The sequence below is a fragment of the Petromyzon marinus genome, chromosome 6 (genome assembly GCF_048934315.1).
Source record: "Petromyzon marinus isolate PM22_M1 ecotype Great Lakes invasive population chromosome 6, UKy_Petmar_22M1.pri1.0, whole genome shotgun sequence".
Taxonomy (NCBI): domain Eukaryota; kingdom Metazoa; phylum Chordata; class Hyperoartia; order Petromyzontiformes; family Petromyzontidae; genus Petromyzon; species Petromyzon marinus.
Genome location: NC_133672.1, coordinates 16,850,438 through 16,863,996, shown reverse-complemented (window position 1 = coordinate 16,863,996; position 13,559 = coordinate 16,850,438). Strand labels below are relative to the sequence as shown.

Genomic DNA, 13,559 nt, shown 5'->3' with positions numbered 1-13,559 from the left:
AATCACTGCGAGAGCAACTTCAACAACCTTCACCTCACTCCCACCATTACCCAGTGAGGTTTACACCACAGTACCACGTGCTCTGAACATAACGCACAGCTGGTCTTGGAAGGCATGAGCCAAGGCTCTGCCATGACTTTTGAAGGTGGTCTCTTTATTAAGGTTCAGCCACTCGCACAGCCGATTCCTGGAGGCCAGGGTTAGGCGCCACTGCATGGGAGGGCCCTGTTATTTCCGTTAGGATGACCCTACACACCCATCCCCATTGTCATAGGTGTTTAGGCAGACAGTGCGAGCATGATGACTAATAGCTGGCGGTTGGGTGGAGTGGCTTATGTCTGTAGGCTCAATGTGCGACCACTAAACACACTGGTGGCGACTGCACTTGCAGGAAGTCACGCCACTAGCCAGGTTACATACACACACACACGAGTACATCGCTGCGCTTCACACCTAGCGATGCAAACACTGTAAACGTTTTTCGCAATGAAAATGTCTCAAAAATGTTTATTTTTTGTTTATATACACAGAACTGGGAAACATGGTAAAACCAAATGAAATGCGAAACGTCGACCGTCAGTATTTCAAAACATGACCGTTAGACACTGTTGCGTAGGTATGAAGTAGATGCAGGAATTGCAGATCTCGCAGTGCCGTACGATGTCAGCAGATGTGGATGCGCGGCTGGTGTTGGGATTTGAGCGCTAGCGTGGGTTGGGGTCCGCGAGCGTGGCCCCGTGCACACTAGTCCGAGTCACTGTCAAGCTCGTCCATCGGTTCCCCGTCTCCTCCACTCGCCGAGCTGACGCTCTCCTTGTCCCAGTCTTTCATTTTGGCTCCCATCATGAAGTCTTCTCGCAGGATGTTCCACGATGGCCCGCTCTGCTCACCCGCCTGATTATGCCACACAAGCACACACACAAGCACTTAGTCCCCACTTTAAACCGTGTGCCTCTGTTGGGGAATTTGCTGTCTTTCAGACCAACAAGAACACAGCAGTGGAAATGCAGGCAAGGTACCTAACATGTCCATGTCCACCTGAAGAAAGCTACAATATCAGATGTGAATGCTCACCCGCGTTCAATTTTATGATGTCACAAAAATGAAACCCCCTCCTACGCCCATAAAACTTAACGGAAGTTTTAACCAAAAAAGTGAAAACATTGCTTGGACATTTTTATTGCTCCACAGATTGCAGTTCTGACAATTTTGTGCAGCTTGCTTAAACGTACGAATGTGTCTGCTGCATTGAACGGTGCCTGCGAAATAAGCGCTCCTAATCGCAGTATAAACCTCTCCTCGTTTTTTTTTTAATGTTTTCTTTGCCTAAAGAGAAAATGAATAGTTTGGTGCCGCCCTTCCTAACGTGGATGCGTTGAATTTCATCGCACACCGCTGCCTCGTCACCAGCCCAGATAAAACCAATATTGATTTGACAGCAGCAACCGCAACGGCCACAGCACCAGCAACCACAGCAGCCGCGAACCAATCCCGCTGGCGAAGGGAACACATTTGCTCAATTAAGTGACGGCGAGGTCGGGTCCATAGGCAGGGCAGGGCACAGCAGCCGCATTGTGCACGGGGGAATGTCGCCTGTGCGACGGGGCCCATGCTCTGCTCGCCCAGGGCAAACACCGGCCCACAGCTTTTCCGGCTGCAGCTGCCGCCTGCCCGCCGGTCGGCCGGCTGGCGCGTTTAGTCAGTGCTGCAACTGCGGGGGTGGTGTGCCCAACGGTCTGGCTCATCCCTGTCTGCAAAAGCACGTGGGCGGCTCCACCAATATTTTCCAGTTAAATTAAAATACCTGAGGACTACCCGTTTCATGTTAAGACTGTAAATGCCAGTGTGGTGACTTGTATGGTTTAGTCTGAAGATATCATTCCATTGAATATTAGAGCTACAGAAGCTCAGTCTCAGTAGTGAGCACATACAAGAGTAAAGGGAGAAAACTTTTGCCACTAAAAATTTGCCCACCATTCGGAAGTGCTGACTGCTAATGCAGCCTCCGCACCATCGCTTTTAAAGGGACTTTCTGACTCCCACCACCCCATGAAATACGCTCGCCACCGATTGGAAGCTCAGGGTGATCGGGGCAGCCCCATGTGTGTACACAGGGCAGCTGCATGTGTGTAAAGGGCAGCCTCCTTTGTGTAGGTGTTTGGGAAGGGAAGCTTCCTGTGTGTGTTATCGAGAGGGCAGCCTCCTGCGTGGGTGTGTGCGCGGAGAGGCAAGTCTTGTGTATGTGTGTGAGGAGGGCAGGCTTGTGTGGGCGGTGCAAGCCCGGGAGGGGGTGCACAGCTCTTGGCAGTCCTCCAGCCGGTAATCACTCCCATCTGCGACCCAGCCACGGCACAGGCGAGCCTTTCAAACTCCGTTTGCACAAATATTTGATCACAGCCCACCGAGATGCCAGCCCAGCTCCTCCAGGGAAACGGGGCCGGGGCTGCTCGGCTCAAAAACCCCTCTGTGTAAAGAAAGCAAAACTCAAATCTTTCCAACTATTTTGTTTCTCTTTCATTCTGCTGATCTCTTGTGGAGAATAATAAAGACATACATGCGTGTCTGCTCACCCCCTTCTGAGTGTAAACACAGCATGCTCTCACAGCCTATTGAAACTTTGCTCTCCTCATTTTTCACACACAAATAGTAATTGATTGTTAGCGCAACAGCCAACATGTTTGGTTTATGTTAACATCAGTTCTGTCAGTGTTTCATTTTCTATTAGACTGCAGAAATATAGCAAAATTCGATTTAGCAAATACATTTACCATATAGCATTATTCCTATTACCGGACATCGTGAGATATTCTAGTAATCCAATTTCTATGGAGGCAAAGGTTCATGGATTGTATTGATTTGTTAAACCCACTAGACTGCAAGGTGGGCAATAGATGGCAGTACAGCAGGTGGGATAGTGAACCAGTCTGTGGAGATCTGTGAATATCATCTTTGCTCGTGTGGATTCTATCCAGGAACTCTGGTAATCTCTTTGTAAAACACTCCTTAAAATTTCACCAAAAGGTCCCAATGCATGGTCTGCCTGAAAAGTGTCTTAACCCAGGAACGCTTTTGAAAAAATATTATAATTTATTACATTAAAGAAATGTAACCAAATTTGGGTTCTAATAATTCCAAACTATTTCTGGAATGAATCGTCGGCTGGATGCATGCATCCACCCACCCACCCAGGGGGACTTTCGACCCAGGCGGAGCCTAAACAGCCAGAATAAGCCGGCAGATACCTCATAAGTGTTGCTCGGCAACCTCAGTGACAAATGTGGTCCCATGTGCGAGTCGCAGCACCGTTCGTAGGCGACCAACCTCACCCCCTTGCACGGTCACCTCCGTCCTCAACTCAAGATTTAAAAATTTGCCGACTTGCACGAGGAGAGAATGTCAAGCCGTGACGTAGGCTTCTCGGAGACGGGTGGAAGAGGTGGTTTTTACCCCATTTCCGGACACGCTGCATTACTTTATGCTGAAATAAAATCAGTCGTGAAATGTTTTTATTGGCTCTCGTTAAGCAAAGTCCGTGGCTTCATGTCTAGTGTGGGCACTGCAGCTGAGGCCAAAGGCAGCCAGCCTCGCAGCTGCTGGTCACCATCAAGAGCCGCGCACCCTCGAGTTGCCTGCACCGTGCCTCCTTGGAAGCCAAATACACTCGAAATGCAAGGAACGCTAAGAAGCACGATGGGTGACGAGAGCGAGAGCTCGCTGGGTGAGGTGCGGGGCAGCTTCCCTTCCGGCGCCAGCACTCAATGGAAGGAGCAGGCTGGGGGAGGCCCCTGGGTGGGGTTGTCTATAAGAGCCAACCTCTACAACCATAAATCAGAAGCCAGCCACCTACGCTGTCCCCCGCAGCCCTCTTCATCACGGACATGATTACAGCCTATGTCAAGCTCCACAGCCCTGCGGTTGCCTCCGATGAAAGCGCCGGCGGACCGTCAAATCAAACACGGCTTGAGCATCAGACAGAGACGGGCTCACCCAGGGTGACTGTGCAGTGAGCCCCATCCTGGTTTTCAAGAGGTTCTTTAACAGCAGCCCACTCGGGAGGAAACCGTGTAATGTAACTCTACTTGACTTTGTTGTGACATGCGACTTAAAGAATGATTGCCATTAAAAGGGTAAACCACTGAAGACAAACCTCCACTTCCTACGTTGACCACAGTGGTGACAGTATGTTTGCAGTGTTAATCTCAGGCGTTGATTTCGTATTTGATCATTTCCCTTTTAACACACCCCGAGCGTAAGACATTTTTTTTTGTTTTGGTCTCGTTATCATTAGAAAAGGGCAGGATTTATTGTCCTGAATGGTTCGGTTACTATATTTAACCAACTCCCAGTTCCCAGAGCTGAGGTTGAATAGTGCAAATTCCAGGCTGGCCATGGGCTATGTTTGGCTGCAGCAGATGAATGTACTTATGTTAATGTTTTAATCTGCTTGCAAGCAAGCACAGCTCAAGCATTCATAAAAAATTGCCCAAGTCCCAAAGATTTCTGTATTTCGCTGCAAGTGTAAAAGTCGCAGCTTGCTCACCGTACCCAGCGGCACGTGGCAGCTACAGCGACTAAACACAACACCTTCACCGTCTCTCAAAGCCCCCCCCCCCCACAGCTGCGCTCACTCACAGGGCAGCGTGTGGCCCAGCAGTGTGAGCACTCCTGGGCGCTGCACAAGCCCAGTCCCACCGCATAGTTGTAAGTTGTGTTTTAATCACGAAAGTGTTACTCAAGCATACAGTGACATGTTGTCACTGCCTCCTTACGGTTTATATTATTCCTTTATGTGTCTCTAATAAATACCATTTGGTTTATAGTGTCACACCGCAGATGATGTATATGTTTTGTCTTGAAACCCGTTACATGATATGTTCTCTCCTCCGCAACAAAAGACACCGCCTCTGAATCACTAAGCATGGGTAGGAGGAGTGGGGTATTGACAGAAAACTCAAACCAGACTCCCCCAAACGGAGCCCGATTCTCATGAACAGTAGAACATCATTTCATTCAGCCACCCAACCTTGTCACCAACGGTCCTGGTGTACACCAAACTAAATACACCAAACACGGGACACCCCATCATCTGAACACATGACAGCGCGCCTGGTGCCTCCAGGGAGCGAATGAACCTTTCTTCTCCGACACTGGTGGCCAGCGTTTAATTCCGAGCGTCTCATATTTTGTTCCCTTTTTTTTTTTTAAACAACCACAAATATTCCATATAGAGCACCAGCGCAACTAGAGTACATTTTTAACTTGCATTATTTAGTCTACGGGGCTGCTTTCCTTGCCTTTGCGTATGTTGGCCAGGCCGATGGAAGGAGCGGGAGGTGGAGGTGGGAGCAAAGGCTGCCTCTGGGTGCCCCATGCTCATGGAGATCAGGGCCCTTACCTGTGGGGCTGTGCGGCCGGGGCCAGAGCGTGTAAGTGTCGCGTCCTCCTCGCCCCGCAGCATGCTGATGAAGTCCTTCTTGGTGACCGAGGAGAGCACCTTGGCTCTCTTGCGCTCAAGACCGCCAGCTTCTTTCACCTTTTTCTCCATTCCCTTTTGATGTTTTCGCACAGCATTGAAGAGTGTCACCACGCCCCTGATGCAGCACGGGACAAACAAGTGCGTCATCGTTATCACGTCGCCGCTGTTATTATTATTATTATCCGCGCTGGAAAAAAAGATTGAAAGATTCCCAGCTTTTCACAGTGACACATCTCAAGCATTTTGTTCAGAGTGATGATGATGATGATGCATCCAAGAGCTCAGCTACGGATACTGTGGTCGGCGCAACATTTCAGACATCAATCGCATTCATTTCACTTCGGGGAAGGTCCCGCGTCCGAATGCTGATGGCGTTCTCAAAGAAAAGCAGGACACCTTCGAGATGCGGAGGGGTTGATGGGAACCAGAGCATTGCTAAGATAAATTGTGGAAAAATGTTTGCACGCCTAATATCAGTGCAGTTATACATTATTAATCTTTCTTGCATACTTTTAAAAAATGCTGTATTAATTCATGAACTAACGACAACAGTATATACCATTACAGAAATATCTGAAGCTGCATTGCAGTAATGATACCTCAAGCAAAGTACAGTATTCAATAAGAGTTTCATGAAAAGTCACTTTGGTTAAACGTTTAAAAAAAAACTGAGGAAACCTGTGCCTGTGGTGGGCAGCAGGCCCCAAAGCTGTGCCCACCCCCACGTGTGCTACATTTTCCACTAAAAGTATTTTATTTACTTGAAACATACCAAAACCAGCTTCAAGAAATCCCGACATTTTTCCATTTTTTTCCATCTCATTGTTACGTAACAGATTGTAAAAATGTACTGTCCATAACATCTGAAACTGCAATGTGGCCCCATTTAACAACCAAAACTAACACACCTATTACACCCTGCTCTTTTATATTGATGGGATATACAACCAAATAGGCACTGCTTTCAAAAGATTAATGTTACGCCTCGAGGAGCCTGTCGGGACCACTTGGCCTTGTCGGGTGAGCACATGATGACTGCGTGCCTGGAAGACCGGGGCTCACCGTGGCTACTTGGTGGGGTGGCTAGCATGGCATTCCATGCAAAACAGGACCATATCGTGCGCTGGTCAGAGAGTTTCTGCATACATTTGGAAAACCTTTTCAGGTTTCTGACCCAATATTTCATGTGAACTTGAATGCCCAAGAAAAGTGAGCCATTAAACCATCGAAGGCTGTTATGTTTGTACAGCTGCTTCTACTCCAATCCAGCCGATCACCATATCATCGTTCCACCCACTGCACAGCATCACAGCCAATCGTGCACCAGTTTCCAAAGCAATAATGGCTAGCTAAGGGGGGGGGGGGGGGTGATTCGTTTCTCCTCGTCGTGAGGCACAGTGGAGGAGGTCACAAGGGTCAGAATAGTGTTTTGTAAGCAAAAGACCCCAAACAAATCCCTGCCACAAGAGTGGATGCCAAGTCACTGAAATGTATCTTATTAGCCATTATCTATAACATACAGTACATATCCCACATCAGCTTCACATACAAGTACTTGCAGGAATTCTGTTGCTCACATTTAACAAATGCTGTGTTTGTCTCCAACCTCCTTGAGTTGCACAACTGATTACTATATACTTTATGAATACAGTATTATATGCCACGCATGTATACAAAGGGCCCTAAGTCAATGAGTACAATCTGACCTCTATATAAGAACAGGTTAACCACAACCGAACTTCACACCACATATGTTATTAAATCACTCCTTAATTGCGAAAAGCATGCTTCAGAACAAAAACACATTTATGAACTTGAAATATGCTCATTTTAACATACAAAGCTTCCTTTGCACTTCCGAGGCAAATCCAAATTAACCTGGGGACGTACTTGTCATTTTGTTTCTGCATAACAAAATGACAGTAACGACTTCACTCACAGTTCAACAGCAGATAAACTTAGGCCTCTCAAAGAAAACGGCTTTGCGGGAGTAACAAAGCCTGCGGGAGTGACTTGATTGGCTGTGTTTGCCCGGAGTTATCTCCCGAGTAAGAGGCTGCCGATGCGTCTGCACACCTTGTGGCCACTCTCTGTAGATTCCGCTCTCGATCGCGATCCTTTGTGGGGTCAGGCTTCATTCGGCACATCTCCTCCCATTGCTGCTGCTTTTCAATCTGCAAAAGACGTAAAAAATGACCACTGCCGTTTAATTTTACGTTAATGAGTTTTCACCAGCTTAGAATTTTTTTTTTTGTATCGATGGAATGTCACCTGCGACATTTATAGAAAGCTAACGTCTTGGATTTGTCTGGGCAAAAACAAAGGGCAAATGTAACCAATTCATTCCAATGTCGGTTAAAAAGATAAAAAAAAAAACCCGTTACCTGTTTTTTCAGCTTTTCTCTCTGCTCATTTTCCTCTTCCGTTGCTTTTTCAATGGCTTTACTTTTCAAGAGAATAGCTGGTTTACTTTGAGGAATTTTCTTGTTCAGGATCTTGGCCATGGCATCAGCCCAGCCAGAGGGGCCATCATCTGTTGTTTCCAAATCGTTGCTCTCATCTTCATTATCACTTGCGTCTGCATCTCCACCATCCTCGGCGTCGCTCCGAGCGTCCGAGGCTGCATCCTCTTGGTCCACATTATCCTGGTCCACCTTCTCCTCGATTTGCTCCTCCTGGTCCAGCTCCTCATTATCCTCTTCCTGGTGGTCAGGGCTGCACGGCTTGGGCTCTGCATTCACAAGACAAACGTAAACACTTGAATCGCGCGCTGCTGCTGCTGCTGCTGCAATCGTTGATGAATGGCGCCACCCATTGGACGAACAACCACACGGCAACGCGAAGAGCGCCCGTGGTGCGCCGTCCGCGTTGTCCGTGTCTAGGGGAGGAGGACGAGGCTCGATCGCCTCATCACGCCCCCGGTCCCCTTAACGGGAGTGAGAAGCAACAGAGACCCCCAACTCAGCTACGTGTCGAGCGCGGAACATCCCGATTAAGATGTTTCGCTTTCCCCAACGCTCACCTCGCGTCTTCTCACCTCTTCGATCACCCGACCCTCTCCCTCTTTACCCCTCCCCCACCTCTTTTCAGCACATCGGCATTCATCCCCTCAATTTTTTTCTACCCACACCTCACATTCTCTCAATCCCACACATCTCGTCCCCTCTCCTTCCTCCATATTGTCTACTCTCCATCCCTCACCTCGTCTACTCTCACTCTACCCCATCTCCTCTCCCTCCCTCACCTCGTCTCCTCTCCCTCACCTCGTCTCCTCTCCCTCTCTCCCCCACCTCACCCTCTATCCCTCACCTCGTCTCCTCTCCCTCGCCTCGTCTCCTCTCCCTCATCTTACCCTCTCCCTCACCTCGTCTCCCCTCCCTCGCTTCGTTTCCTCTCCCTCACCTCGTCTTCTCCACCTCACCCTCTATCCCTCACCTCGTCTCCTCTCCCTCACCTCGTCTCCTCTCCCTCACCTCGTCTCCTCTCCCTCACCTCGTCTCCTCTTCCTCACCTCGTCTCCTCTCCCTCACCTCGTCTCTTCACCCTCACCTCGTCTCCTCTCCCTCACCTTACCCTCTCTCCCTCACCTCGTCTCCTCTCCCTCACCTCGTCTCCCCCACCTAACCCTCTCTCCCTCACCTCGTCTCCTCTCCCTCACCTCCTCTCCCTCACCTCGTCTCCTCTCCCTCACCTCGTCTCCTCTCCCTCACCTCGTCTCCTCACCCTCCCTCTCCCTCACCTCGTCTCCTCTCCCTCACCTCCTCTCCCTCACCTCGTCTCCCCCACCTAACCCTCTCTCCCTCACCTCGTCTCCTCTCCTTCACCTCGTCTCCTCTCTCACCTCGTCTCCTCTCCTTCACCTCGTCTCCTCTCCCTCACCTCGTCTCCTCACCCTCCCTCTCCCTCACCTCGTCTCCTCACCCTCCCTCTCCCTCACCTCGTCTCCTCACTCTCCCTCACCTCGTCTCCTCACTCTCCCTCACCTCGTCTCCTCTCCCTCACCTCGTCTCCTCTCCCTCACCTCGTCTCCTCTCCCTCACCTCGTCTCCTCTCCCTCACCTCGTCTCCTCTCCCTCACCTCGTCTCCTCTCCCTCATCTAACCCTCTCTCCCTCACCTCGTCTCCTCTCCCTCACCTCGTCTCCCTCACCTCGTCTCCTCACCCTCACCTCACCTCGTCTCCTCTCCCTCACCTCGTCTCCTCACCCTCACCTCGTCTCCTCTCCCTCACCTCGTCTCCTCACCCTCACCTCGTCTCCTCTTCCTCACCTCGTCTCCTCTCCCTCACCTCGTCTCCTCTCCCTCACCTCGTCTCCTCTCCCTCACCTCGTCTCCTCTCCCTCACCTCGTCTCCTCTCCCTCACCTCGTCTCCTCACCCTCACCTCGTCTCCTCTCCCTCACCTCGTCTCCTCTCCCTCACCTCGTCTCCTCTCCCTCACCTCGTCTCCTCACCCTCACCTCGTCTCCTCTCCCTCACCTTACCCTCTCTCCCTCACCTCGTCTCCTCTCCCTCACCTCGTCTCCTCACCTCGTCTCCTCACCCTCACCTCGTCTCCCCCACCTAACCCTCTCTCCCTCACCTCGTCTCCTCACCCTCACCTCGTCTCCTCTCCCTCACCTCGTCTCCTCTTCCTCACCTCGTCTCCTCTCCCTCACCTCGTCTCCTCTCCCTCACCTCGTCTCCTCTCCCTCACCTCGTCTCCTCTCCCTCACCTCGTCTCCTCTCCCTCACCTCGTCTCCTCACCCTCCCTCTCCCTCACCTCGTCTCCTCTCCCTCACCTCGTCTCCTCTCCCTCACCTCGTCTCCTCTCCCTCACCTCCTCTCCCTCACCTCGTCTCCCCCACCTAACCCTCTCTCCCTCACCTCGTCTCCTCTCCTTCACCTCGTCTCCTCTCTCACCTCGTCTCCTCTCCCTCACCTCGTCTCCTCACCCTCCCTCTCCCTCACCTCGTCTCCTCACCCTCCCTCTTCCTCACCTCGTCTCCTCACCCTCCCTCTCCCTCACCTCGTCTCCTCACCCTCACCTCGTCTCCTCTCCCTCACCTCGTCTCCTCTCCCTCACCTCGTCTCCTCTCCCTCCCTCTCCCTCACCTCGTCTCCTCTCCCTCACCTCGTCTCCTCTCCCTCACCTCGTCTCCTCTCCCTCACCTCGTCTCCTCTCCCTCACCTCGTCTCCTCTCCCTCACCTCGTCTCCTCTCCCTCACCTCGTCTCCTCTCCCTCACCTCGTCTCCTCTCCCTCCCTCTCCCTCACCTCGTCTCCTCTCCCTCACCTCGTCTCCTCTCCCTCACCTCGTCTCCTCTCCCTCACCTCGTCTCCTCTCCCTCACCTCGTCTCCTCTCCCTCCCTCTCCCTCACCTCGTCTCCTCTCCCTCACCTCGTCTCCTCTCCCTCACCTCGTCTCCTCTCCCTCACCTCGTCTCCTCTCCCTCACCTCGTCTCCTCTCCCTCACCTCGTCTCCTCTCCCTCACCTCGTCTCCTCTCCCTCACCTCGTCTCCTCTCCCTCATCTAACCCTCTCTCCCTCACCTCGTCTCCTCTCCCTCACCTCGTCTCCTCACCTCACCTCGTCTCCTCTCCCTCACCTCGTCTCCTCACCCTCACCTCGTCTCCTCTCCCTCACCTCGTCTCCTCACCCTCACCTCGTCTCCTCACCCTCACCTCGTCTCCTCTCCCTCACCTCGTCTCCTCACCCTCACCTCGTCTCCTCTTCCTCACCTCGTCTCCTCACCCTCACCTCGTCTCCTCACCTCGTCTCCTCTCCCTCACCTCGTCTCTTCTCCCTCACCTAACCCTCTCTCCCTCACCGTCTCCTCACCCTCCCTCTCCCTCACCTCGTCTCCTCACCCTCCCTCTCCCTCACCTCGTGGATCGTTCCCAACTCCGCTCCTCGTGCTCGTGGAGACGGCCATGTTTCCGGAAATGAGGGGTACGGTGCGCGGGGAGAGACGGGAAACGCATTGAGGGGGAAACGCGGTCCGGGTTTTTAGGTTCCGGGTCTTCATACTCAGTCGTTATTTGGGCTTTCCCCCTTATCCTTGTCCTAATCAACGTGCACGAACTACATTGCGATGAGAATGTGTTTTTTTTCCCCCTTCCCCATAAGTATTGGAAACCCGGTGTAAGGAGGCCAAACAGTAGACTGCCTGGTAGAATGTTGTTGTCATTCATTGCACATTGCTCCATTGCGTATTCTGTGTTGCGTGTTATTAATTGTGCATTGTGTTTTCATGTGTATGGTTTTATGGGAGGTGGTTGCAATAACACGGCGTTCTGGCCTCTACAGGGCAAAGATAAATCATTCGCTTGCTTTGCCTTAATTTGTATGTAAACCTATGGTGGTGGTGTGTGCGAAATGCCAAGGTTGGACTTTATTGGCAGTGCTTTGATGTAATTCGGTTTGTAAGCCAAGCTCTGAATTTGTGTTGTTGCTGCTGTGTCAGTGTTAAAGCACAGCATAGCAAACAATATTCGACATAATCACAAAGGGGCATTACACACAAGACCGCATAATGAATCATGGACAATTCAGCTTTGTAACAGCCAAATACGGTTTCATTAACCGTGTTGATCTCTTTTCGGCCCGCTGTTGCGAAGCTAATGGGTGTCATCCATGGTGCCTTGCGGAGTTGTATACTATATTTTGCTTTGTTGGTGTGGATTGTGGATAACACAAAGTATTCAATGAAATATTCTTTAGTTCCATCAGGCTGGCAAGCATTGATCCAGGAGATAAAACACCCTTTTCCGATAACATTTTTATTTTGAGCTCTTTTATCGAAGTTGTGGCCATGTGGGAATCCCTTTGTAGTGTCAACACCACCAGCACATTTGAGGATACTCATAAACAGAATCCTTACCTTTAAAGGCTGTAACAATCACACAAAACCAGACACCAGATACTTCCTCAGCCTCGTGACATCAAACAGACGCCAGACACACCGTGCCCTGTCATCAGACATGTGCCACTGATAACAAAAACACCGGAAAAACCAGTCCCAAAGATACAATTAATATTGAGCATACTGACACTAGGCTTGTTAACAAACAGACGTCTCATAAATAGCAGGCAGATAAATTCCACCAACTTACAACATCCTACTGACACCAGACATATATCCCGCCGACACCAAAGAGACACATCCCAAGGACTCCCAGCAAGTGGCGTGAGTGGCTGAGAAGTGAGCTCCATGGGCTCCATGGAGCCGAGATAGAGGCGCCCCCCTCTCAGTACTGGGGCCACCACGGTCGGCTGATGGATAGAATGAGGCCAACGACGGATCCCAGACTGATACAAGGAAAGCGAGTAATTTCAATAATTTGCATTTGCAAGCACAAAATTGCAATTGACGAGTGGCAGAGCTCTTTCCCAGGTGAATAAAGACACGATTTCCATCAGCGTGCTGCCCGCTCTGCTCCGTCCTGCCAATCGGTGTGGCCCTGATGTGTGGCTTGGCATTGTAACGTGGGCTAATTACTGTGACCCTCGCACCATTAACCACTACGTGAATCGGGATTTTTCTTTTTTTAATAGACTAACAAATGCATTTACTTTATTTCACATAGTGCAAATGTTAAATATACATATTATGAAGTTACATATACACCTTGAATACAATTTAATCACATTAAATATACAATTGCTCTCACGAAACCAGTGTTCGCACGTGCACACGATGAATGTGAAGTCAACGTGGCCACTGTTTAATAGAAGTTGCTGTACTGGAGTCGGGGTTGGCTGGCTGATGTAATGCACAGTTGTGAGCCCATGGAGCCCTCTTACACGTATGTATGTATGTTGAACTTATTTCGTACCGTACGCAGTCAACCGTGCTAATCGTAGAGGGAAGGACAACAAACTAAACGCATGAAGCAGCTACAGTATAAAGAAATTAGTTTGCTAATATAGGACGATTTAAAAGTGCATCGCTCCTCCAGTGACTTTCGAATATCGGAAGGCAGAGCTTTCCAGACGGCCGTGGACGCGCCTTCTGAAAGCGCGCGATGCACTGACGTTACTTCCTTCGGATGGACGTCCACTGTTAAAATGACAAAAAAAAGTGAAATGATTTTTTGGTCTC

At 50.5% G+C, this 13,559-nt stretch overlaps 1 protein-coding gene across 1 annotated transcript; it reads right to left on the bottom strand.

The window, feature by feature from the left end:
- Window positions 1-487: 487 nt before the first annotated feature.
- On the bottom strand, window positions 488-11,460 carry RRP15 (ribosomal RNA processing 15 homolog). Its single transcript, XM_032947662.2, has 5 exons — window positions 11,342-11,460; window positions 7,861-8,207; window positions 7,553-7,650; window positions 5,396-5,591; window positions 488-894 (listed from the first exon to the last, which is right to left on the bottom strand). Exons 1-5 carry the CDS (start codon window positions 11,388-11,390, stop codon window positions 745-747), a joined length of 840 nt encoding a protein of 279 aa, XP_032803553.1. The 5' UTR covers window positions 11,391-11,460; the 3' UTR covers window positions 488-744.
- Window positions 11,461-13,559: the final 2,099 nt, after the last annotated feature.